This window comes from Lepeophtheirus salmonis, chromosome 12 (genome assembly GCF_016086655.4).
Source record: "Lepeophtheirus salmonis chromosome 12, UVic_Lsal_1.4, whole genome shotgun sequence".
NCBI classification, from domain to species: domain Eukaryota; kingdom Metazoa; phylum Arthropoda; class Copepoda; order Siphonostomatoida; family Caligidae; genus Lepeophtheirus; species Lepeophtheirus salmonis.
Window position 1 is genome coordinate 8,507,073 of NC_052142.2, and position 25,631 is coordinate 8,532,703.

Consider the following 25,631-nt stretch of genomic DNA (forward strand, 5'->3'; position numbering starts at 1 on the left):
ACCCCTTAGGAAAATACCCTAGAATTTGTTAGAATCTTTTTAAGGAAAATGCTTATAATAGGGATTTAAAAGATGAATTGCTGGGACTGCTTTTAAAAAGAAAATTGAAAGAAGATGCTATCCCTTCCAGAGGTCTAATACCCGGAGAAGGATTTAAGCAAACTCCAAGGAAAACGAAATAAATTAAGATAGTGGACCATTTTGAAGAAGATTCTAATGAAATATATTTGGAGACATTAGACAAATCATCCCAAACCAACGTAAAACCAATATCAAAAAAGTACTTTAGATGTGCCTATGGAGTAAATTTGGATATACAAAAGGATATTCTCCAAAGCATGATAAATATGACGTGAACAATAAAGCAAATTAAGCGAAATAAAAATGTTGAAGTGATGTTACCTAAGTCGTCTGCTTTGAAGCCCTACCAAAAGGGCATAAATATTTCTTCAAAATCTTTGATATCATTTTATAATAATGAAAGTGGGCTTCCATATATATTGACACCTCGTTTAAATCAAGATTGTCTAGAAAACTTTTTTTCAAGAATAAGATATATTGGACGAAACTACTCTTATCCTAATGCGGGAGAGGCCATGGATCGATTTCGGATACTCGTAATAAGTGGCTCAGAAAAAAAGGTTGTTGAGAATGCTCTGTCAGATTTGAAGAAGACCAATGTATGGTTTCTATGTTTCAACAAATTACAGGTTGTAGTATCACCTATGCACTAAGGTATATATACTAATCCTGCATCTCCTTTTAGGGCCTATTTTGAGAGAAGCAGATTCAGAAGATAACATAGAATTTTATCAAGACTTTGATGATATAATTTATCCTCAAATCATTAAAGGTGAGATTGGGGAAGATATAAATAGTGATGAAAATAGAATAGAACAACCATCTAATGATTTACATCTTTTTAAAACCTGTAAGATGAAGAATTTTTTTATGTTGCTGGATATGTGGCCAAATTACTACATCAAAAAAATTCCCACTCTGGTGTGTGATACTTCCAGCATACAAGCTCCTCCAAGTCCATGGTTAAAAACATTATCAAGAGGGGACTGCTTCAACCATAAAAATCTTTTTTGGAATTTTACAAAAAAAATGGAGAATCATTTCATTAAGTTTAATGATATTTTTTTTTATACCGAACCATATGTGATGGATCAACTCATCAGTATAATTGTGGAATAGTATCCTAAGGAACAAGATTAAGTCATAAAAAAATTTGAGGAATGTTTTGGAGGAGAGCAGCTTAGTGGTCGTGACGTTTTATTAGATTAGTTGTGAGCAGCTCTAAGAGAGTTGGAATGGAATTAAACACAAATCCCTCTCCGTATATAGGAAGAACATAGGCAAGAATTACTTATATATCCTTAATTTAATTCTGATTCCAACGAGTACTTACAAGTTTGAAGTTACACATTTAACTCAACAAAAAATATTAAGTGTTACTCTGCTTCTTTTATAAGCACACGCAAATGTTCGATCCGTCTCCGTATCTATCAATGGTGTATAGTTAGGAATGTTTTCATTATTATAACGAAAGTATTTATTAGCAAAATGTTTAATGAAGATATACTAAGTAGACGTTTTTTATTCGTACAGTAGATTTGAAAACGTAACACTCCATGAAATTGTAATTTATTATGAACCATATTCTCAGAATAATAACTAATGAAATGACAAAGTAGAGTATTTCGAAATATATTTGAAGTTCCATGTTTAAAAAGAAGGCTTAGTTAAATATAATCTACATACTCAAAAATAAACCATCATACATTTATTTTAAACATACAAAATTAAACAATTAAAATCATATAACTAATAATAACAATAAATTATAAATACAGAATATTGAAATAATAGATTGACCAAATAATATTTTCTTGTTTTGACATGAATTCCGTTAAATATGTCATAACTTTAAGTTGCTAAACACAAGTCAGATGTGGAGTTTAATTAAAAAGATCATCGCCCTTTTTTCCTAATGTGGAAAGTGCTATATACAATTGTGCACATGATAGATATATCTCAACGGAGGAGATCTAAATAATTATTAATAATAAAGTAAATGTATGTCAAAATCATAAAATTAGAAAATAAATATACCAATAAAAAAAATGTTAGAATTAAATATATCGTAAAGATTTAGTGCAAAAGAGATATTACTCTTTATTAAAGGCATGAAAAAAAAATTCGCCCCCCCCCCTTATTTATGCTCGTGTAACAACGTACTATTGTCATGAAGGATACGCACAATTGCTAATTTTAATGCTACATCCAATGTAACTATCCCCGTTGTTGTGACAATTTAAGCAGTTGTTTTTGCTTTTTATGAGTTTTCTGAACACCATTTCTCGGTGCTTATCAACCATAGCTAATCCTTAAGTGATAAAAAAGTAATATTTATTGACTATGTAATATTGGAAAACCTAATGAGCATACCAAAGTCTTTAAGCGAAGAAACTAATGTCAGATAAACAAGTTGCAAACCATCCAAAGCTACTACTCCGGTTGTTGCGACCATTTAAGGACTTGTTTTTGGCATTTAATGAGTTGTGTATCATAATTCTTGATAATTTTAGCTAAAATAGAATCATATTTTATGATTAGATTTAAAAAAAAAAAAAAATACTTAGATGGTACAAAATTTAGAGTTCCATTTCGTAATTTGGGTGTGGATGACTCTAAACATACTGAAAATTATCTTAACTTCACAATTTACAATGGGTGTATTTTTTATAAATGACATCATTACCAACATCCTCCATTAATTAATTATGGCTCCTCGGGAAGGGAAGAATTTACCCGTGTATTTCTCCATAATTTTTTTGAACATGGTTAGCAATAGATAAGGTTATATTACATGCAATAAGCATCTTTGTGAGATCAAAGTTATAGTCTGACTTGATGTATTCATCGTTAACTTGATTTTATAGATGAATCTTGATAAGGATAATGAGTGAAGTGTAATTCTAGACAGGGAACTAAAGGGACATTTACATCGATAAATTCAACAAGCCATTTACTTCTAATCCGGTAAGTATTTTCCGAATTCTTGGGTCTCCATTTTCCAAAATCCAGACAGAAGGCGACGTTATTTTAGGCATTTTATTCAGTTCTCTATCGACTATCAGCATCTAATATTATATTAAAAGGCGAGAATGATTACGTTCTTAGTGGAAGAAGATGTATATTATTTAATCAATGATGCCATAAGTATTTTTCTCTTCTCCTCGCACGTTTTCTATTCTTACCAAAATTATCTACCTTGATGATGTATAATTAAAGTTGATAATATTGTAGAGAAAAACGCGTGCAAGGAGAAGGGGAAAAAAATACATATGGTGGCATTGTTTAAAAAACTCATGTGATTATCATCTGCCTGCTTTATTATGATTTTTGAGGGTATAACGAAAGTAATTATTAGCAAAATGTTTAATGAAGATATACAACGTATAATTTACTTAGACGTTTTATCCGTTACAGTAAATTTGAAAACGTCACACTCCATGAAACTGTAATTCATTATGAACCTTATTATCAGAATAGCTAATGAAACGGCAAAATAGAGTATTTCGAAATATATTTGAAGTTCCAAGTTTAAAAAAGAAGGCTTTAATTAAATATAATCTACATAATAAAAATATACTATCATACATTTATGTTAAATACACAAAATTAAACAATTGGAATCATATAACTAATAAAAATAAATTATATATACAGAATATTGAAATAATAGATTGATCCAAATAATATTTTCTTGTTCTGACACCGGAATCCAGTTAAATATGTCATAACTTTAGGTTGCAAAACACAGGCGAGACGTGGAGTTTAATCAAAAAGATAATCACCCCTCTTCTTCATGTGGAAGTTGCTATATACAATTGTGCACATGATAGATATATCTCAACGGATGAGATCTAACTAATTATTAATAATAAAGTAAATGTCAAAATCATAAAATTAGACAATAAATATACTAATAAAAAAAATGTTAGAAATAAATCCATCTTAAAGATTTAGAGCAAAAGCTAATTATTAGTAATGCCCGGGGATATTACTCCTCATTAAGAACATCAAAAAAGATATTTCCCCGCTATTTATGCTTATATAACAACATACTATTATCATGAAAAATATACACAATTGCTAATTATAATGCTACACCCAATGTAACTACTCCCGTTGTTATTACCGTTTAAGCAGTTGTTTTTGCCATTTAATGAGTTTTGTATCATAATTCTTCATATGTTTAGCTAAACTAGAATCATATTTTATGGTTAGATTTAAAAAAATTTGAATACTTACTGTTAGATAGTACAAAATTCAGAGTTCCATTTCGAAATTAGTAAATATTTTATACTTTTTACAGATAACTTGATAGTCATTTGGTGTGGATGACTCAAAACATTTTTATATGTATTTCTATAAACGACATCCTCCATTAATTTAATGATGGTTCCTCGGGAAGGGATAGGTTTACCCATGTATTTCTCAATAATTTTTTTGAACGTAGATGATTAGCAATGGATAAGGGTATATACATGCAATAAACATCTTTGTGAGATCAGTGTTAAAGTCTGACTTGATGTATTCATTATTAACTTGATTTTTTAGATAAATATCCATGTTCTTGATATGAGGATGATGAGTGGCGTGGAATTCTAGATAGGGAACTAAAGGCACATTTATGTCAACAAGTATTTTCCAAATTCCTGGGCCTTCATTTTCATAAATCCAGACAGAAGGCGACGTTATTTTAGGCATTTTATTCAATTCTCTATAGACTATCACCATCTAATATAATATTAATATTGAATAATAAAGGTGGGAATGATAACGTTCTTGATTGATAGAAGAAGATGTATATTATTTAATCAATGATGCCATAAGTATTTCTTCTCTACTCCTCGCACGCTTTTCTATTCTTACCAAAATTATCACCCTTATGTATAATCTATACCTATCTAGACCCTTTTTACTTTTTATTACTTTTGTGCTTTTTTGTCATTGGAAAACGAGTATAAGATAATTTTAGACTCCTAAAGTATTCCTGAATTTGAAAATTTCGACTACTTTTAATTTAACTGTTCTAGTGTTATTTGAAGCATAGAAGATTATCATTTTTATAGTAGAATCACGTGATATTCTATCCTCCAAAACCGTAACTTTAATCAATAGTAGCATATGTCTCGCTCCCGCTTTTTTCACCCTCACTGGATGCCCATCCCTACTAATATAATTTTAATTAAGAAAAAAGAAAAATAAACAAATGGAAATGCTTGTCTGTCAATCCACGAGTCTTTTTCAATATGAATAATATATAATGTCTGATGAGATTATAATTGATTATGGAGAATTAAGTGATTAGCACTCCTTCCATTGTACTGTCGTGTTTGTTTACTTTTCTTTTTTTCTTAATATATAATATATTGGTGATCAGTGCCCATTTTTTCCTAAAATCATAATTATCATAGATGAAAAAATGCAATTAAAAAAGAGGGCTTTTGCAGATGCTACCTGAATATATGGTGTTTTCTTTTCCCAAAGGTGTTTTCATAATTCTTTTAATCTCTAGGCAATTACATATAATACATGATATACAGCACACATATATTATTTCAAAAAAATTTGCAACCTTGAAGAGATCCATTCACGATGAGTAGATAATTGCAATATTTCAAATATAATTATTTTTACTTTATTTGAATTTGTACGAAGCACGGTATATATAAATATTAATTATTACGAAGTATGACGTCTATATCATTACATTGAAATAGTTAACATTATTAAGATAATTTATTAAAGTATTATAACGTATGCTTATAATAGTAAGTTAAGTAAGTGGACAAATTTTAAAAAAATACAATTAAAAAAAACATTTATAACTAGATATCATAAGCAGAGAATCAGACAAATTTAAAAGGACAAATGATAAGATATAGAAGTTATTAATATAAGATAAGACATATAGATTCAACTAATTATTGGTGACATTATACATATAAAAATGAAATGAGACATTTTTATAAAGAAATGCATATACTTATTAGCAGAACAGAATATCAATTGGCAATGCAGACAAAACTATCAAGAAAAGAGAGGCACATTATCTTCAGGAGTCTAGAATTATCTTCTACTCGTTTTCCAATCACAAAAGACGCACATATGTATTGAAGAAATTAAGGATCCTGGCTATAAAGTTAATTATCCTTATAGATTTTAAATCACAAACTCCACCTTATAAATGGAATCGTGATTGAGATAAGTTATTTCTGTGTTATATACATCTAAGAAATTGAAGGACTCTTGTAAATGAAATATTTTTCATAGAGTAAAAGACAAAGCAGTGTTCACTTAAGAACTTAAGAATTTCAATGAAGGAGCAGTGGATGGACGATGAGAACTCTTCTGTTCCTCACTCGGGCTTTCAGTGGATTATTTTGTCTTTTTATAGAACTCATTAGTTCTTATAGCAGTATACAATTATTCAGTAGAATATTTGGAGGAATTTATGTATTTATGTCCTTATTAGAGGGAGATGTTGTACAAGAAATATTAATATATTATGAACGAAAAAAAGAAGAAAGAAAAAAAAAGAAAATCTACCAACTATTTTCCTTTTCTAATCTCAAAACATTAATTTATTTGACCAAACAGCCTATCTTTAATCATGGATAGGAATCAATGGAGGCAATGACGCTATGGACTATAACGAAGATCCTGAATTGCCATCCATGTCATCAAATTTATTCAATACAAGTGGCTCTGTTTGTGAAAATTGTACAATCGTATCATTATGTTAAACATCTTATTTTTTTTTATTTTTTAGATGGATGACATTAAATCAATTACAACTTGACATGAAATTTCAACTCAGACTTGACTAAAATTCTTGTATCCTGTAATATCTCATTTTCTATCCTCGAACACCCTAATTTTATAAAATTTATTAATAAGTATAATGGAACATTTGTTCCTTCTCTTTATACTGTTAAGTGTAACCTGATCATTGAAGGTCGAAAGTTGGATAGTAATCTTTAGAATATAAGAAGAAATTAATGGGAAGGAGATATATTTGACAATAGATGAGACTATGGGTGCTATGATTGCTGTATTAATCGGGCTCCTGGATGGAGTTTTCCAATTATTTTTGGTCAATAAAAATAATAAGACGATTGAGAAAACAGTTGTCGTTAGTCTTCAAAGAACATTGAGCTCAAATTTCAATATGATTTTCATAACTGATTGAGGTGCATATTCTACTAAGACATGGATAACATTCAGAATCAAGTTCCAATGTTGATACATGTGACTTGCATCGCCCATGGACTCATAGATTCTCTTAATTTTGTTGTCAACAATTACACAATCTAATCCTTTCATTTCCGAGTTGAAGAATATTTTCTTGCATTCTGGTGTCAGGAAATGTTATTTAAGTGCTTATCAAATCCAAAAACCATGACAGCATTAAAAAAAAAGACATACCAGAAGTGTTGGATCGGTCTAAAAAACCAAAAAGACTGCATTTCTATACATCCAGTCCTAGTAAAATTTGGCAGAGCTTTGACTAATCCTTATCGGTCATTTATGGAAAATAAAACAGCTGAAATTACGTAGTTACTATTAACTACGTTATTTGAGCCCCTGAAGTTTCATCTTTCATCATATTTCATAACCTCTTTCAAAGGAGGAAAGATACTTGAAGTAAAATTAGGAATTGTGTAACTAAAACGTATTATTATACGTTTTTTTTTGTATCACAAGAACGACAAATTAGAAGAATTTGATATCGTGATTCAAAATCTGGTCTTATTTTTCTTTTTTAGTCTCATTGCCTGCAGAAAAATCATACAGTTTTTGTTATTCTTGGTTATTTTTAATATTCAATTTTTTGAAGCGGTTGGTGTTGAAGATAGGGTTACATTTTTCATATATTCAAAGGCCTAAAAAGATAAAAAGATTCCCAAAATATTTTTTTTTAAATAATTTGTCATATTTATAGCTAACTCGAGTTATCTTTCTTTAAAGTTAAAAATGGGTGCTTTTTATTCAGAGGTTCGTAGCTCTAAGAGGAAAAAATCCAAAAAGTGTAAAATATCTTAATTGATAGCTGAAAGTCTGAAATTTAATTAAAAAAAGAGAAGTTTTTCTTCAAAAATACTCTATATAGCTATTAATTTGGGATAAGGCTATTTGTTAGTGATCCTTTAGTTGGTCAGATGGAGTTGCACAGATTAAGTATAAGTAAACTTTATAGTTGTACAATTACTCATTCTGACACATTTGAATTCCATTTACTTAATGTATATTTCCTTCTCTAGTAACGACCGAGACGCAAACCTACGCACATTGAGTTTAAGAGAATCATTTCTCTCGAACGCATTATTTTAAGGATAAAGAACCTTTTAAATTAATCCAAGGAATACAAATACTACTGGAAAGCATGCTTAATAGAAATACAAGTTTAGAACATCATGTAATCCGGCTTGCTAGAATTTTCAATTTAATGAATCGTACCAACTGTTGGGCAAGATAGGAAGCTTTTGGCAAAACATGCAACCACTGATAGTTTATGACGTCACTATTGGTAGAATTTTCAATTTAATTTATCGTACCGACTGCTGGGAAAGAAAAACAGATTTTGAGAAAAAAATGCAACCACTAATACACTATGACGTTACTAATAAAAGCGTGGCGGGAGTCAAATATCTGTTGTATACGTGTTAGGGAATTAACCTTGCTGGAAAGGACAGAAAAATATCACACTCACACACAGAGGCCAGCTCTGGATCTTTCTTAGAATTAGAATGAAACAAGAAAACATTTAAATATATTTTAGCTGAAAATATAAAATAATGGACCCTAATATACAAATATGAACTATCTTTTACAAATCATAAATCAAAATTAATTAAAGATCCATTTTAAGCCATGGTAGACAGTTAATTAACATGGAAAACGATGTATTGTATCAAAGAATAAATTGTATTTTTAATTATACAGTATGAATAAGGTTCCTTCCTTAACACTTTTTACAAGTTGATATTTATGTATTCTATCATAACTAAATGTCAATTTCTTTTAAAACCATTTTTCTGGAATATTAAAAGTATTTTCTCGTTTGAAACCTTCAAAATTGATCTTTAACTGATCTCAAAAAGAGTCCAAGAATACTAAAATAGGATAAATAAAAAATATTTTTATAATTATAATGATATAATGTAATTATATCACGTCGTTACCTTTATTGTATCATGCAACCTTTCTCCCTAAAATAAAGATAAATAAGGCTTAAAAACAGTTGGCAGTTAAAAAAATAAATTATGCACACCAAATTCTAGTTATCTCATTAGTACTCCTAGACTATCATTGTCATATTATGATACCACAATAATTAAAATGAATGACATATATTGATTTTGTTCGATACTCAATTATAAAATTACTTAGTAATATTTTATTAAAAGCGTAGTTATACATTTGTATTTGATATTTGTGTTAGAGAGGCAACGCCGTGATATAGGATTAAAAAAAACTTTCAACTAGCTTAATTTTGCCCTTGCAACTAGGTTATCTAGATTTGTATTAATTTAATATTAAGAAAAACGCATATGGCCAATTAGAAATAAATAAAAATCCTTATTAATATTTATAATGTGTAAAATTACAATTTGCTCAATCTGTTTTTATTTTAGTTTCTCCTTCACATTAACAATACGCTATTTAAAAACAAAACAAAAAGAAACGAAACAAAACATATGTAGTAACTTTTTACAGTATTAGCAAAAACAGTTTTAACTTTGTAAAATGTACAAGTCCTGTTATAAATGAATACTTAAATCTTGATTTTAGACTAAGTTGAATTCTTCATTTATAACTTTTTCACAGTTTTTGCCTTCCACTTCATTCATATTTAATGAATGATGAATTGATTGTGTGTTGTTCTTCTGATTATTTTTTATACTATTATTTATGTTATCTATTGTATTCATATTGTTAGATAAAAGAGCAACTGTTTCTTGAACTGGCTCTGATGTGTAAAGTCTATCTCCAGATAAAGACCTTGGCTTACGTATATATAATGGGCTTTCTATAGTTCTTCCATGGGATGTGTTGGATATACGATTGTTTTCGTCAATTTTAACATCAGAATTCGAATTATACTTCGAATCATAATAGTAATCAGACAACTGGCCTGGTTTCTCTAAGTGCTTACCATTGACAATATTTTCAGTATGAAATCTAATTTAATGAAATGAAAAAAAATATTGTACAACTATAATTTACTTATAATAGCGCTTACTTGAACATTTCATTGTCTTGTTCGAACAATGGTGGAGACATTGTTGATACTACAGCATGATTTAAACCACTAATAGATTGATAAATAGAATCGGGATTGTGTCTTGATCCGTCCCTAACAGATTGACGAATATCACTTCCTGATACCATTGACATACGTGGACTTCTTTTTTTACTCATCTTAAAAAAAAATTATATATATATATAAATATAATGATCAAGTGATATGAGTAATGTGATACCTCTTGACTACTACATCCTAAACCACCTAGCTTCTTTGGTAAACAAAAAAGTGGTGGTAATTTAGAACAATCACGCTTACGTTTTACGTATCTATCTCCCTCCAAAACTCCCATGAGCCAATAGGTTAAAACTTCTCCTTTACCTTTCATAGCGACAAGCCCACGTTTTTTGATCTGATAACCTCCATTTCTAAGTAATTCTGAGTAGCATTCACCTGAAATGTGTATTTTAAGAGATTCACCAGTAGATTCCATACGAGACGATGTATTTACAGTATCACCAAAGAGACAATATCGCGGCATCGCCAGTCCTACAACTCCCGCAACAACAGGACCTTAAAAAACCTTCAAAACTAATACAAAGATAAATAATTTGGCATTGTACCTGTGTGTATTCCAATCCTTAATCGTAATGTATCATTGGGCCTATGACTTATTTTAAAAGATTTCACTTCAGATAGTAATTCTAATGCAAGTGAAGCAACATTGCCTGCATGCTTATCAGTTCTTTCTGGTAGTCCTGATACAACCATATATGCATCACCTATTGTTTCAACTTTATATACATCAAAGCCCTGAATAATTTGATCAAACTTCGAATAGAGCTCGTTTAAAAAATTAACCACTTGAAGTGGAGTTGATTCTGAGCACATAGACGTAAAACCAACTATATCTGAAAAGTAAATTGTAACTCCACTAAAAGTTTCAGGTTCTACAGCAATTCCATGTGTTAGTTTATGAGCAACACTAGGGGGAAGCATTCGATGTAATAAGTCTTCTGTTTTTTGCTTTTCTTCATATAATTGGCGGGTCCTTTCTGTAACGAGATCCTAAGAATACAATATTTCATTAATACTAGACTAGGTTTGCACGGCATTATCTGGGACATTAAAAAATGAAAATAAATTAAGAATTCCTCTGCAAAATATAAAAAAAAAAATAAAGAATTTTAAGAATTAATCTCCCTGCTTTTTAGTGTTACTATGTATATTTGCACCCTTTTTATAAGGAAACAAAGAAGGGTTGTCCGCCGTTTCCCGGGACATTATGAAATAAAAATTAATTCTGAACTCTTTTGGTTAAAAAAAAAAGATTATAAGGTTTAGAAAAGAAAAAAATATTTAAGTTGAACCATCGTTCGTTCATCATTCATATTATTGTCTGAATACATTGTGTTATTCTCTCTTCTTCTTTTTTTCTTCTCTAAATCTTAAAATCTTCTTTAAAAGAGGTGTTCAAAGATAAATACCAACATGAAGCGAGAATCATTCTTAAAATTTACGATCTTTATTTTTTGTTTTATTTAAATATTGGTTTGTTTGTGAAAAAAAAATCGTTTTCAGAAAAATGCTTATTTAATGCCAAAAAAAAATGGTTACAAAAACCATCTCTTGAGCCTTAAAAAACTACATAAAAATTTTCAAGAAAATACATATACTGATTTGGCCATGATTCCAGCACTCACACACAGAGACATTCTCACTTAATATATAAGTTTTCTCAACAATAATTTCTCCCAACTTGAATATGTTATAGAACTCGATATACTACTTTAATTAATATAGAACGTTTGTAAAATTAAGACTTTTTTTTTTGTCCAAATGTTTTCCAAGACTTTTGTAAACTATTTTCATGTTCCTCGATTTTTACAAAATATATATTTTGAGAAAATCGATATTGTATGTTCAATCAAGGCCAAATTTGGTACTTTTGTTGAAAAGTTTTTTTTTTTTGTAAAGTACAACGAAGTCGAATGAAAGTTTACGTTTTATATAAATACACATAATTTGGCATTAATATATTTATGTTATTCCTCAAAAATGGATCCTTCTTATGAAAAAAAATAATAATAAGTAGACGATTTGCGTTTACTCCCTATTGAGCACACATATCCAAAGATTCCAACTATATAACAACATAACTTTCCAATTAGCGAAAATAAATAAAGGAGTTATTTTTCTCATATGACATTTAACTCATTTTTGTAAAAATCCTTCATTTTTAATCATTTTTATAAATTTTTATTTCCATTCTTGAGAATGGACCGATAAATTTCAAATCTCTTTTTTTTTGTCAGCTCTGTTTTCAACTATTCTTTTAAGTATAATTAATATCAATAGCTGATAGTAAGTATCACAAAATCTTTTTTTTTTCATTTAAAAACTTTCTTTCTAGTAAGAAGGAAGTTACAAAAAAAAGTAAAATAAAAACCAAACTCTTTCACCAAGAAAATACACATTATAACCTTAATTAAATTTACATTTCTCATTTTTTTTATTGATACCTTACGATCTGTTAGAAATAATAATATACAGCACTTTTAATTAAAAAAAAGTTCTCTAAACTTTAATTGTCGAGTAGTTATTGAAGTTGGAAAATTTTACATAAGATATCGATTCTCACAAAAAAAAAGTCAATATATATTTATTTTAAATTTTCAAAATCTATAAATAAAGATATAAAGGAACATTAAATAGTCTTCAAAAAATTTGAGAACCATTTCAAACAAAAAATTATGTTATTACAAGCGTCATATATAAATATCGATGATTTAAAGTCAAATTGGTACATTTCTGCTTTGATATTTTGTCTAATTTTAGGTTAGTCACTTTTTTTAATTCAAAATTACTCTAAGCTTATGATATAGTTATTTAATAGATAAAGTAAGGTCTTTGCTTAAGAAAAATTTTCACTAAAAAATGTTGGATACAGTAACTTTTTCTGCTGAAATAAAAAATAGGAGGTATATTTTGCATGCTAAGGTATACAAATTAGAATCGGCAGAGAAAGATAAAATTCCTAGTAAAAAATAGATCTCTTAAATATTGTAAATATTAGATAAAGTATGTAACTTCACTAATTTTTAAATAAAAATAAATTAAAGATACACTTTTTATAGTTTTAAATTTATTTATAAAATTGATTGATTCATTCGAGGCTAATTATTCAATGTTACATTTTTAGGAATACACAGATAGATCACCAGATCCATGATACATGTACGTGTATAAACAATATAATTCCCAAAACTTTGCATTTTATAATATTCGTACCCCAACAACTCAGGCTATCAAAATGAAGAGGTTTTGTGATTTGAAATTTTTCTTGTTTGTGGGACATGATAAAACAAATTTTGGAAGTACAAAAATTATTGAAATGACATTTCCTCTTCTTCAAACAAAAATATTTTAAATCACATTACTTCTATATTTTGACTAGGAGAATTATTGCAGTTTGAAGATTTTAATATGCACATTTCTTCGAAAAAGAAAGAGTTTACACGCTTGATAGATGTGGTAACCCGTACTTACGATCAAAATGAGCCTCAGGGCTATTTTTATTACAAATTCTATCTTTTTCAAGTTCATTTTTGGTCAATAAAATTATTGCACGTATTTTTAACCACATAAATAATAATATTTCTATAAATGGGCATAATATTTTCCAGTCGTATGATTGGTTTTTTTTAAACCGATAAAAAATAGCTTGCAAAATAGATATTAAAATTTTTTTTAGTTCATTTTTTATAATAAAATGATAACTGTATTTGATATATGAGAAAACGTAGATTACAACATCTATCATACATGTACACATATAGGTGCATAATTTTTGAACTTAATAAAAAACAATTTTTACAGAACCTGGTATACTAAAAACTTCAAACCTCTACAATTCTTTCTTTCAAAACTTATAGATTCTGTGTTTTTGTGATTAAAATGTGCCTGGTTTTTAGGAGTTAAAAAACCGTGATAAATAAGAACTTGGAGGCGCGAAATACAATAATGTGGCATTTTCTCTCCTCAAAAAAAAAAAAAAGGATTTTTAATAACAGAACCTCTTTATTGATACAGATCACATTCTGGAAATTTGAAGATTATAATCTGCAAAGTTCATATTGATAAATTATTTGTAGATGCAAGATAAATGTGGTTAATCACCTAAATTCAATCAAAATTCTTATTTAAAAAAAATATTACGCCAAATGTACAGATTTGGTTGGAATTATAAATTTATATATATATATATAATTTAAAATTTTAAGAATTAACTTCATTCATAATAAGAGTTATGAAAATAGAAAATTAAGAATAGATTCGTCTCAAAACTAGTTCTGATTTTACAAACACTTTACCATGGGGCTATTCAATTCAATTTACTTATATTAATCTTAATATAAGGTGTTGTATCGGTCCTTATTTATTCGGTCTAGTCCAGTATTATGACCGGTCGTATATCTTTTTAAGACTTATGCAGAATTGAACAGGACGGGAACAAAACAGAATTGGACGGGAATGCAGTCTTGAATCCTATATAAAGACCAGAACAGCAATAATAATTATCACTATAACTAATTTTCAAAATATATATATATTGTCCAGTAAATCAGGTATTTATTCAAACCCTTAATAGGATAAATATGAAAATTTCAGATGTTGATAACTCCTGCTGTGGATATTTTAATATTTTTAAATTAAGCTAATAATGTATATGTATCTAACAGTAGTTTTTCATTTTATCCAAATCTGTGACATTAACTGCCAACAGCCATTCAAATGTTTTATGTAAATATCTTTATATATTTTTGATTGCTTCAAATTGTTGGGTACACAATTTCAAGGGTTCACCTTCAACAATTAGTAAATTATAGCAAATAAGATAATCACTTTCATTAAAAGTTCATTGAGATTCAATATAAATAATTTTCGATAATTAATAATGTATGTGCATTTCACAAACGACTGATTTTATCAAACTAAAATTTGAAACTTAATATCTACTTATGAATATATCTATTAAAAAAGACAGATTTTCAACTAGCTCCGAGTACCCCAGAATCTTTGTCCGTTGGTAACAAGTTGTATATATTTAAAACAAACTAAGTCTTTCCTCCTTTATTTTAGATTAAAACATCATCAATGGACATACTGTTTCTTATGGTTACCATATTGTATTCGACATAAAAAAGAAAAACAAGTAATCAGAATCACCTTCTTCATAACTCAAATAAATTTTTATATAAATATAACAAACCTCTAAATTATTTGAATATTTTTCCAACATTTCAACCATTTGATCCATAATATTATTCTTCATTCCATTTCTCATAGGCTTTAAGCGATTACGAATTAAATTGAAATCAGTTGGACGATTATCCGGATTCTCTGCCCAACAATCTTGCATTACGTCAATTACATAACTTGGACAGTTAAATTCAAAATTATTGTCTCCAAGGTAGTTTAAATCTGGGCGCATAAATCCGTCATTTATAGAAGGAAATTTTACTTCATTTATAATTTCACTACATGACAGATATGTATCTCCATAAGGTCCATTTCTTCCATATATTTCAAATAGAATAATTCCAAAGGAATATATATCGCCTATAAAATATGAGAGTTACATAATTTTGATTATTATTATAATATAACTATCACCCTTTTGTGTGCCCTTGATTGGGCCATTGTTATCTGAGCGTAGTAGTTCAGGTGCCATCCAAAGATCTGTATAATTTTCTTGAGAATCATATTCATTCTTAGACGAATATCTCAGTTCATGTAAACCAAAATCAGTTATTCGGAGGGTCCATCTACTGGTTATGACACAGTTTGAGGATCTTAATCTACCATGTGATATTAAGTCAGAGTTGTGTAAAAATATCATTCCTTTTATAAGATCAAATATAATTGAAGCCACAAACATGGGGTCTAACATTATATCTCTGTTCTCCAAAATATTTTGGAGAGATCCCTTGGCACAATAATCCGTAATAATAGTTATCAATTGCGGTTCAACACAAGCTCCAATAAAAGAGTTTATATTATCATGTCTCAATTCTCTCATAAGTTTCATTTCCTTCATAATATTACGCGGGATATCCTTTTTTCTGTCGAAATGAAGTTCTTTTATTCTTACAGTAGAACCCCGAAATCTTGCTGTCTGACATTGAGCCCCATACGCACGCGATTCACCAGTAATCATAGAACCTAAAAGACTCTGTTTTGAAGGATAAGATAAAAGTCCCTTATACCCCTGTAGAGACTCTGGATTGATTTTCCATAACAGGCCTTCTATTTCTTGCTCAATCTTCCATTTACGGTAAACACTTAGTGTCAAAATAACAGCAAATAAAAGTAGACCTATAATACAACTTTGAAATATATGATAATCTATAAAAACTCCATAAAACCTCCAAGTATTCCTGCAATTATTTCCATTTGGCCTTTAACTCTAGGACATTGAGATCCGTCGTATCCACATTGAGGCTCGTCTAAAGGTCTGCCATAAACAGATACCCAATCTATTGGTGATAAAGATAAATAATCGACAACAACATTATTTTCCCCAGATGGATAATTATTTTTTGTATTTTTTGAACCCGGTACTATTGTTTGTGGTTTTATTTTTTCATATAAGATTTTAGACCGAAATTCTCCAACTTTAACTGGATAGTATGAGCATGAAAATTTAGCTTTTCCAGAAATTTTTGATGTAAAAGTAAAATTGAAGGGTTTCAGAGCATACACTGTAAAGTTTCCTGTTGAATCCCCGTTTTGATCAATTCTTATGTCATTTCCAGAAATACTGCGGTAGTTACCTATCTCTATTATGGTACGTGTAATTGCAGCACCATCTCTCGAAAGTTCTACAATGTTCACACTTTCGTTTCGACTTTTTTTTTGCTAAAATGTAATAATTAAAATTAAAATTGAAGGATTAAAGAACGAAAAATACTAATTTGATATTTATATGTATTAAATCAACTAGAAATTAGATTGGGTAGGTTTTTATAGAGTATTTATTTCTGACAAACAATTATGAAGTTAACAAAGCTATTTGGGCATTTCATATAAAGTGTGCTAATTTATATTTTGGAGAATTTTAATTAGTTATAACACTTTTTTTCATTTAAATTATAGATATCTACTTGGGATGTCATTTTATTTACTTATTTTTAAAATATTAGATTACAGCAAGGTTAATAGACATACAAGGTTATACCGTCACGCGCAGAGGATTGATGTTTGATTACCACCACGCTTTGAATATTGACGTCATAGTAGATGAGTGGTTGCGTGTTTGGTCAAAATCTGTTTTTCTGCCCAGCAGTCGGTACAATACATAATATTGAAAATTATAGCAAGCCCGATTACATGATTGTCTAGCATTGTATTTCTATTAACCTTGGATTAGAGGTGACTTCTTTTTTCTTTTTTTTTAAGGGTGAAATATATTTATTCATTTTAAACAATACATTAATAAAATAAACGAAACATTATTATCATGTTCTGATTTAAAAAAGAATATAATATGAAGAAACAATAACTGCATGTTTAATTAATATTAAGTCAACGACACAAGAATAAAAGACAAAAAAGAAAAACAAGGAAATAAATCATATAATGAAGAGAGGATCTTGAGTTAGTTCTGACAAATAGTTAATAAATATTCTAAAATATTTTGTATTAGTATTTCCCATCGATGAAAAAGGAATTGAGGATTATTATTGCCTTATAAACATAATCATGGAGCCACGAAGGGAGCTCGTGGTACTTGTGCTTCATTGCATAAATTAAACATTGAATGTTGGAGATGAGCCACTCAATATTCCACCTATCCTTATATCGTGAGGATGTTATAATGAGCCAATCCGAGGGACTCAATCTCAAATGAAAAATTCCCCAAACTTATTCCTCCACCATCCTAAGGATCGGGGCAATTTTTAAATATTGGTAGAATAAATGAAAAGAGGTCTCCACTTCTTTTTGGCAAAAATAACAATTTCTCTCGTTAGTATATTAGATCTTTTGAAAAACCCTTCATCCTTGGAAGTAAAAATGAATTTTTAACAAAATGAAATTAATCAAGGTTATATAATATAAAAGCATTCGACGATATAATAGATTTCGTAGTAGTCCTATTAAGATTTTTCTCTATATCAATATTAATGTAGAGTTAGAAGTAACATAGCTGGTCCACCATTATGGTTATTTGTGGAAGTTGGGCATGCACGTAGCTTGCCCACAACCATGGATAACAGGCATGAGCATGTAAAAACCTCTCATTCTTGGTTGAGCTGTAACTTAACGAATAAAGGAATTGAAGGCAAAAAAATCCAGAAAGTATCGATGCGTTGCAAGCTTTAATACATAAAACAAAAATAGAATTGGTTTGTAAAACCAAGACCCAAGCGAGTTGTTGGAGCATTAATCCTCGACCTTGAAACGTATGCTCTTGCATGCCCCCATACTAAATATTTCCTTAATGGATATATGCTCTCACATATCCTCTTTGAAAAAGGCAACGTATCTCGTCGGATGGAATGTTTTGGGAGGATATTGATATCCCAGGCCTTCAATTTTTCATATCTAGTGAGTTGAGTATAACTGAAAAATCTGACACTTTTCTTAGTAGTGGATAAAAAATTTATTCATTTTTTCTCTCAGCATCTGTACTGCACTAAGAAATTTAAATAACTAGAAGCGAGAAAGACTTAACAAAACATAACTCGCTAAGACCAACATTAGTTTTAAGATAGTCGTCACAGTTGGAAAAGATCCTAATCTTCTCAATGTTGATGGAGAGATTTTTTATGCCTTTTGGCATCCTTTCATACAGATTATTCAAAGTATCTGGATAAATTTTTTCCCAAGCTTTTGTCAGTTTTTTTTTTTTTTTTCCAATTCATCCTCTGAAGTTGCTGGTGCATTTTCATTGAGTTCCCTCTGGTCCAATACTCACAAATTTTCAATGGCAGACAAATCAGGACTATTGGCAGGCCATGTGCCTTTGCTAAGAAAGAATCCAAGTTGTCTGGACACCACTTTTGTGTCTTTTGTCAATGTGTCTTTTGTTTCGTGATCTGTCAAATGATATTTTCCTCTCTAAATGAAGTCCAGTTTCTTTAGTACGAGACAAAGCTTACATCAGAGACTTGCGGAGGATCTCCGTTAAGTAGTACTCGGCCATCACAGTTTGGTTTCGTGGAGTCAAGTCAAGATCTAACACTGCATGGTGGCTGATAATGACCCAATCCTGAATTTTCGGAAGAAATTTCACAGTTGGAGTGGGTTCCACATCGTTGGAGATTTGGGGCATGAAATAGCTCAGATGGACTTTCATGAATGAAGAGGATACATTTTCAGTCATCTGCAGTCCAGTGTTTCCCCTCACGACAGAATGGAAGCCAGGTCTTCCTTTGGTTTTCTGAAAGTTTGGGGTTTGTATGGCAAGTCATTCAAAGAGTGCCTCAGGTAATTGTTGACAGATTACTTGGTGATTGGATACCCCTTTGAAGTCAATCTTGCTGTAAGTTTTCTTGTGGATTGCCTCTTTTTCCTCAAAGATTTTGAAATCACCAGTTTGGGAACTTTGCTAATTTTTTTCTTCCATACATGACCCTTCTGATTTGCAAGGGGTTGTCCATCCTTCCTTTTGTTACATCAATTCTCAATGGCCCTGAGAGGAATCTGTAACCTTTGAGCAACGTCTCTCTGACTTGATCCACCCTCTATTATGACAACAGCCTTGCCCCTGTTCTCCAAAACTGTTCTCTCACCATTTCGGATATTGAATTTCAACTAAAATCCTGTGGTGTTTTCTGAGCCCTTTTATACTAATGTATGATGCAATCATCGAAAATTATTGCATCAGAAAAATTCAATATTAACTAATGATGGTATCAGCCAAAGTTCATTTTATTCCGACCAAAAATATTTTTTTTTTAACTATAAAACGGATATTTTTAATACCACCTTCAATTTTTGAACATACTGTATAACGCATATAACGTAGTTTTTCTTGAGAGAATAAGATACTTTTTTATATCGACAATTATTCCTCTCGGCGGATGGATTGTCTTTCTTGTTACCTTTGTGAAAAAGAAAGAATGAGTTTCGGGAAAAGGTGGGCAATGTAATTTATATCTTTACCCCTTCTATCAATTAGAGTGACTATGTCAGGAAACAAAACTTCTCCTATGTATTTTATTATTTTTGAATCTCTACTTAAAGAGGCTACGAAGTTAACATTGTAAGTCGTTAGTGTTCACATGTTCTTTTATTACGAATAAATAATGTATATAATTTGAATAACTGTTTTAATAAAAAAAATCGACTCGTTTAAATGGCTTTTTATTTGGGAAGCCTTTAATTGCACTCAAATAACGTTGAGGCCAATAAAAGTTGTTCAACTTTTATTGCACTCAACGTCGATAAAATTGAATTGACATTAAATGTTATTAACGAAGACATTTTAGGTGTGTGATTGAAGTTATATTTTTAACTCCAGTGACTCTTGATATATAGTGAGTATTAGGTACTAAATTCAATATTGTACATATAACTTATTTCCTTTCATCTATTAGGCAGATTATATTTGGGAAGCCGATTGAATATAAATAACTAAATACTTTCGTGACCCGTCGTACATTGGAAATATATTTCATATTGAAGAGATATGGAGTAGGCGTCGGGTTCTAAAGTTTATGATTTTATAAATTTTGTATTTATGTCGGAAATCTATTTTTGTCCCTTGGGAGGGTGTGTCTCCCCCTGCCTGGACTTACTCCATTTGGATTCTTGAGAGCTTGAACAACAGTCCTTTTTCACGCTTTTCGTCTACAACTACCACCATTTCCACTTTCTGATAATAACAAATACTTTGTTGTTCTATTTGTTCTGTGCCATTACTTTTGAAACTCGTTTATTGTTCCTTTTGCAGAGGTAGGAGACCTTTGTCTTTTATAGGTTGTATCTCCTGTTCTAGATAATATTAGTATTTCCTTTGAACAACACTCATCAGAGCCTTTACTGCTATGGATGTTAAGATGATGACAATCACGTAGATACTCTACATTCGACTCCTGTAGCAGACTGGTGTTGCTTTTCATGCAACCTAGCGAGACAATTGAACTCTTAACAGACTCAGTATCACCTTCCTCAACTCCCTTTTCCAGTGGTATCATTGAACTTGAAAGTGCGTTATTCTTTGATTTTATATTCGACATATACTATCCAGTATCATCGTTCAAGGATCCCTTCTCCAAGGTTAGTACTGCACTACTCCTTGTTGAGTTATTAAACTCTTCAATTATGGATACATTACTAGTCGATATTTCTCTATGATGTTCAGTACAGGATTTTTGTATAGCTTTATACGAGACCGTCTTTGACCTACCTTTTAAAGATGTATCAGTCATGACTTCAACACACAATTTGTTTACGTATCACAATTTGTGCTTTTCCTATACTGCTTGAACATATGTTTTGCCACTCCATCAACCTTTACCCTCGTTACTTGTGAGTTAAACAAGTGATCCTGATATTCTAGTATATTAACCTTTTCTGCAGTATATTTTTTCAGAAACAATTGGAACACTGCTTTCTCATCTTCTTAAAGTTCAATTTGACTATTTGCCTTTTTATTGCAAGAAGCAAAGGGATTTTGGATGGGTCACTCGACACTTGAAATATGATTGAATTACTCCTTACAACATTTTCTTGTTCCTTAAGGGCTGGATATATGGCAAGACTTTCCCTTTTTACTTCCGGTCGAACATACCCTCCTTTTTTTACGTCTTCCACAGAAATTTTCAAGATATTAATTCAATCATTTTCTTCCACTCTTCCTATACATTTGTAGGCTTGCAATTTAAAAACTTTAGTTACTATATAGTATTTTTAAGGTCTGTGATATCAATCAAAAAATATCTTCCTTATGTACGTTGTTTGTATTCTATGGGAAGTTTTAAATTAGCAAATTTTTGTATATCCATTTGTTTTTTAAGACGTATTTATGCCTTTACCGTATTAGAAGTTGCTTATTTACTTACTGAAAATACCTCTTTTTGAACATTGTAGTTTTTATAATAATTCATTCAATAAAATTGTGATGTCTAAAAATATCTCGACAACACCGATAAGTATAGTTTCTATTGTTTTATCTGCAACCAAATGACTAGAGTTGTAAGATTACTATATCTTTTACTAAATACAGAGTGAGATTCTGTGTATGGGTTTATTTTTGATCAATGCCCTCTCATAGCTGCTTATAGTTGTTATAATGAAACGTCTTAACAACAAAGTTAATTTCTGCATAAACATTTTTCAAATTTTCAGGATAAGGACGTTAATTATCACTTTTTTGAAATAGATGGACAAGTAATATTTCTTTACTACTCTAATTACCCCTACATTAGTGAACATCATTTTCATAATACAGTTAGTGAACTATGGCAAAAAGAAACCTCAAAAATAAAACTGATTTAGTTTCATGATAAACCCAGTTGATCGACTTGAATAATTAGGTCATTTAAATTTTGGCGCATTTTTTTATTCCACCCATTTTGCACTCGTAAATATCCATTAAAATGATAAAAATACTTAAAGAAAGACATAAAAGAGATCGTTAAAAAATAAATCCAAGAAACCAAAAGGAAAAACAAAGGAACGCCTTTTAAGTTGAACAGTTAATTAAATTCACTAAAACTTGGTTTAAAAATAGCCAAATCTACGACTAAATCCTACACAAGGCATTATTTAGGTAAATAATGATTTGAGCTCTATATACACAGATATAATAATTTAGGAGCATACTGAAAAGTATTGATGATAAAATATAGATTTGAAGGAATAAGAAGCATTTTTATATATCTTTTTACTTATTTATTAATAAAAAATCAGAAAATTAAAAGTTCAATCTAAAAAATAAATCCAAATCGACATTTTTTTTTTGACAGCAAATCTTTTGAAATTGAAATATGAAGTTTATTTTTAGTTTTACCTATAATATAAAGCAATTGAAAAAATGCAACTTGCACATATGGTCCTAAATTTTACTTCATTTTTGTATGATTGACCAATTTTGTAGAAAGTATATGTCCAATAACGACATAAACGTCTACTTTCAAATTATGTTTAATGCACAATAATTAAGTAGTATTTTTTTTTCAAAGGTGTATACACATGTGTATACTTTAACCCATTATGTACATTAAAGTACGTGTTTTAAGGGTGAGTTTAGAGGAATATTACGATGAAATCCTTTGTCTTAGAAGCTTATAGAAAAAATAACAAAGATGAAATTATCTTCTTATTTCTTCTTAACTCAGAAGAACTGGACTTAGTACATTAGAAATTTTGGATTTATTATAAGATTAACCTCCTAGTGATCTTACCGATGTTGTGGTTTTTCCACCATAAGAACAAGCTGAGCTCAGTGATGAAGACGATGAGCTATGTGAGATTGGCAGGGCTGTAGATGCCAACTCTATTCGCAAAAAAAAATACTTGGTCAACCTGCAGAATTGTAGAGTTATGTTCAGGTAAAGGAATATGGAGAAAATGAAACCTTTGCTTATGTTAACGTTAAAAACAATCCTAAAATGGTTAATAAAAGGAGCAAAGGCAAAGCCAAAGTTGCTAGACATTCAGATAATTTGCCAAGATTAAATTTTTTTGAACGGAAACAATCAAGAACCAAGAATCAGATTGTATTTAAAGTTGGACAATATGATTCTAAATATATTAAGACACATGAAAATATTCCAGTTGATTAAGAAGAAATGAAACACCCCTTTGATATTTAAACCTTTTCATTACAGAAAAAAAAAATCCCCACAAAATGGTTGAGGAGACGGAAAAAATAACTATGATAAATAATGACATTAATTTTGTTCTTTCTGTAGACGTAAATATGATCAGGGCTAGTCATGCCTACGCTTATTTGAGTGGTTATACGACTGCATCTTCCAAAAGGATGTACTAGGGGGCTAAAAAAGATACGGCCAATAACATATTAAAAAGATGAATCTCCAGATCCAACTATGAAATACCCACTTCGAGAGCGATCCAGATACTGAAAAATCGTTTTTGGAAAGTACAGCCGTTGATAGACTGCATAAATGAAACAGCAAAAAAAGTATGTAGAGATATCTGAATATATCTTGGTTGATGAATCAATGGTGAAATATTTTGGACCTCATCCCCTCAAACAATTTATCTGAAGAAAGCCAGTACGTTTTGGTTTTAAAATCTGGTGTGCATGTACTCCGATTGGAGAGCTCCTCTATTGTTTGCCTTATGGGGGTAAAAAACAAAAGTAAAAGATGATCTAAAAAAAGGCTACAAAATAGTTTCTCATAATTTCTTTACTTCGTTGTATCTAATGGATTATTTAGGAACGAACATATTAGAGATAGTCGAGACATTGAGAAAAACTAGGCTCAATAATTTAAATCTCCCAAAAAAAACTGAACTGAATAAGATGAGCAAAGGAGACATGATATCCGTGTATATTGAGAATAAATTATGCGTGACTGCTAGGAAGGATTCCAGATCTCTCCACATTGGTTCAAACTATTTGGATTCGGAGGCCATTGGCTTAGCAAACTATTACAACAAAAAGCATTGAAAGAAGTTGCTAATTCCATTATCGTTTACAATGAAAATATGGGCGGTGTCGACTTGCTCGATAATTTTATTGATAATTATAGGGTTTCCTTGAAGACTAGGTATGGGGCGTTTTACAATTTGTTTCTAAACGTGCAAATGACACAGGCCTGGTGCTATTACAGACAAGTTGGAAATTTAAAAAAAGATAAACGCCAAACCACAATGCCACAAGTAGAGTTCATAAAGAGTTGTGTCTCATTATTGGAATTGCTTCATGGACATGAAGGCTCAAGACCTTCCATGAATACATCTTTGCATCCTGATGCAGTAACTTCTTTACGTTATGATGGAGGAGGGGCATTTCGTTATTTACGTACTTGAAACAAAATCTGTTTGTAAATATTGTAAAGAAATAGAAAATAGGCAAAAAGATCCTCTTTTTTTCGATGTAACAGATGTGATGTCAGACTTCACCATCAATGTTTTTGGCATATCACACACCAAAAAAGAAAAGAAAAAATATTTGTAATTTATAAATTATCAATTTTGTAGAAGAATAAGTACATGTACTTCATAAGAAATTAATTCCTTATAAAATAAAAAGTAATATTTTTGTCCTTTATCAGCTGTTATTCCTTCCCGTTCTTTAAAGTACGATTTATTTCATGCTTTA

General features: G+C 30.0%; 1 protein-coding gene and 2 long non-coding RNA genes across 13 annotated transcripts in view; all 3 read right to left on the reverse strand.

Annotated features, from left to right (window-relative positions):
* Nucleotides 1–1,697: 1,697 nt before the first annotated feature.
* Nucleotides 1,698–3,175, reverse strand: LOC139906703 (uncharacterized). Of its 2 annotated transcripts, none has more exons than XR_011782483.1 (3): nucleotides 2,768–3,175; nucleotides 2,455–2,716; nucleotides 1,698–2,392 (listed from the first exon to the last, which is right to left on the reverse strand). It is a non-coding gene; the product is annotated as an uncharacterized lncRNA (long non-coding RNA). The 2 variants fall into 2 exon arrangements; XR_011782482.1 differs by having other exon boundaries at nucleotides 2,455–2,705; nucleotides 2,768–3,169.
* A 5,654-nt stretch (nucleotides 3,176–8,829) lies between these two features.
* Nucleotides 8,830–9,395, reverse strand: LOC139906704 (uncharacterized). Its single transcript, XR_011782484.1, has 2 exons — nucleotides 9,264–9,395; nucleotides 8,830–9,194 (listed from the first exon to the last, which is right to left on the reverse strand). It is a non-coding gene; the product is annotated as an uncharacterized lncRNA (long non-coding RNA).
* Nucleotides 9,396–9,669: 274 nt separating this feature from the next.
* Nucleotides 9,670–25,631, reverse strand: part of LOC121126828 (receptor-type guanylate cyclase Gyc76C) — a 116,388-nt gene continuing 100,426 nt past the window's right edge. For all 10 annotated transcript variants that reach the window (XM_040722176.2, XM_071892002.1, XM_071892003.1 and 7 more), the window contains 7 exons: nucleotides 16,756–17,248; nucleotides 16,004–16,705; nucleotides 15,600–15,949; nucleotides 10,951–11,395; nucleotides 10,566–10,900; nucleotides 10,325–10,503; nucleotides 9,670–10,263 (listed from right to left, as the gene is read on the reverse strand). In XM_040722176.2, coding sequence (XP_040578110.1) covers nucleotides 9,870–10,263; nucleotides 10,325–10,503; nucleotides 10,566–10,900; nucleotides 10,951–11,395; nucleotides 15,600–15,949; nucleotides 16,004–16,705; nucleotides 16,756–17,248 — 2,898 coding nt within the window. In that variant the 3' untranslated portion in view covers nucleotides 9,670–9,869. The remainder of the gene's footprint in view (nucleotides 10,264–10,324; nucleotides 10,504–10,565; nucleotides 10,901–10,950; nucleotides 11,396–15,599; nucleotides 15,950–16,003; nucleotides 16,706–16,755; nucleotides 17,249–25,631) is intronic.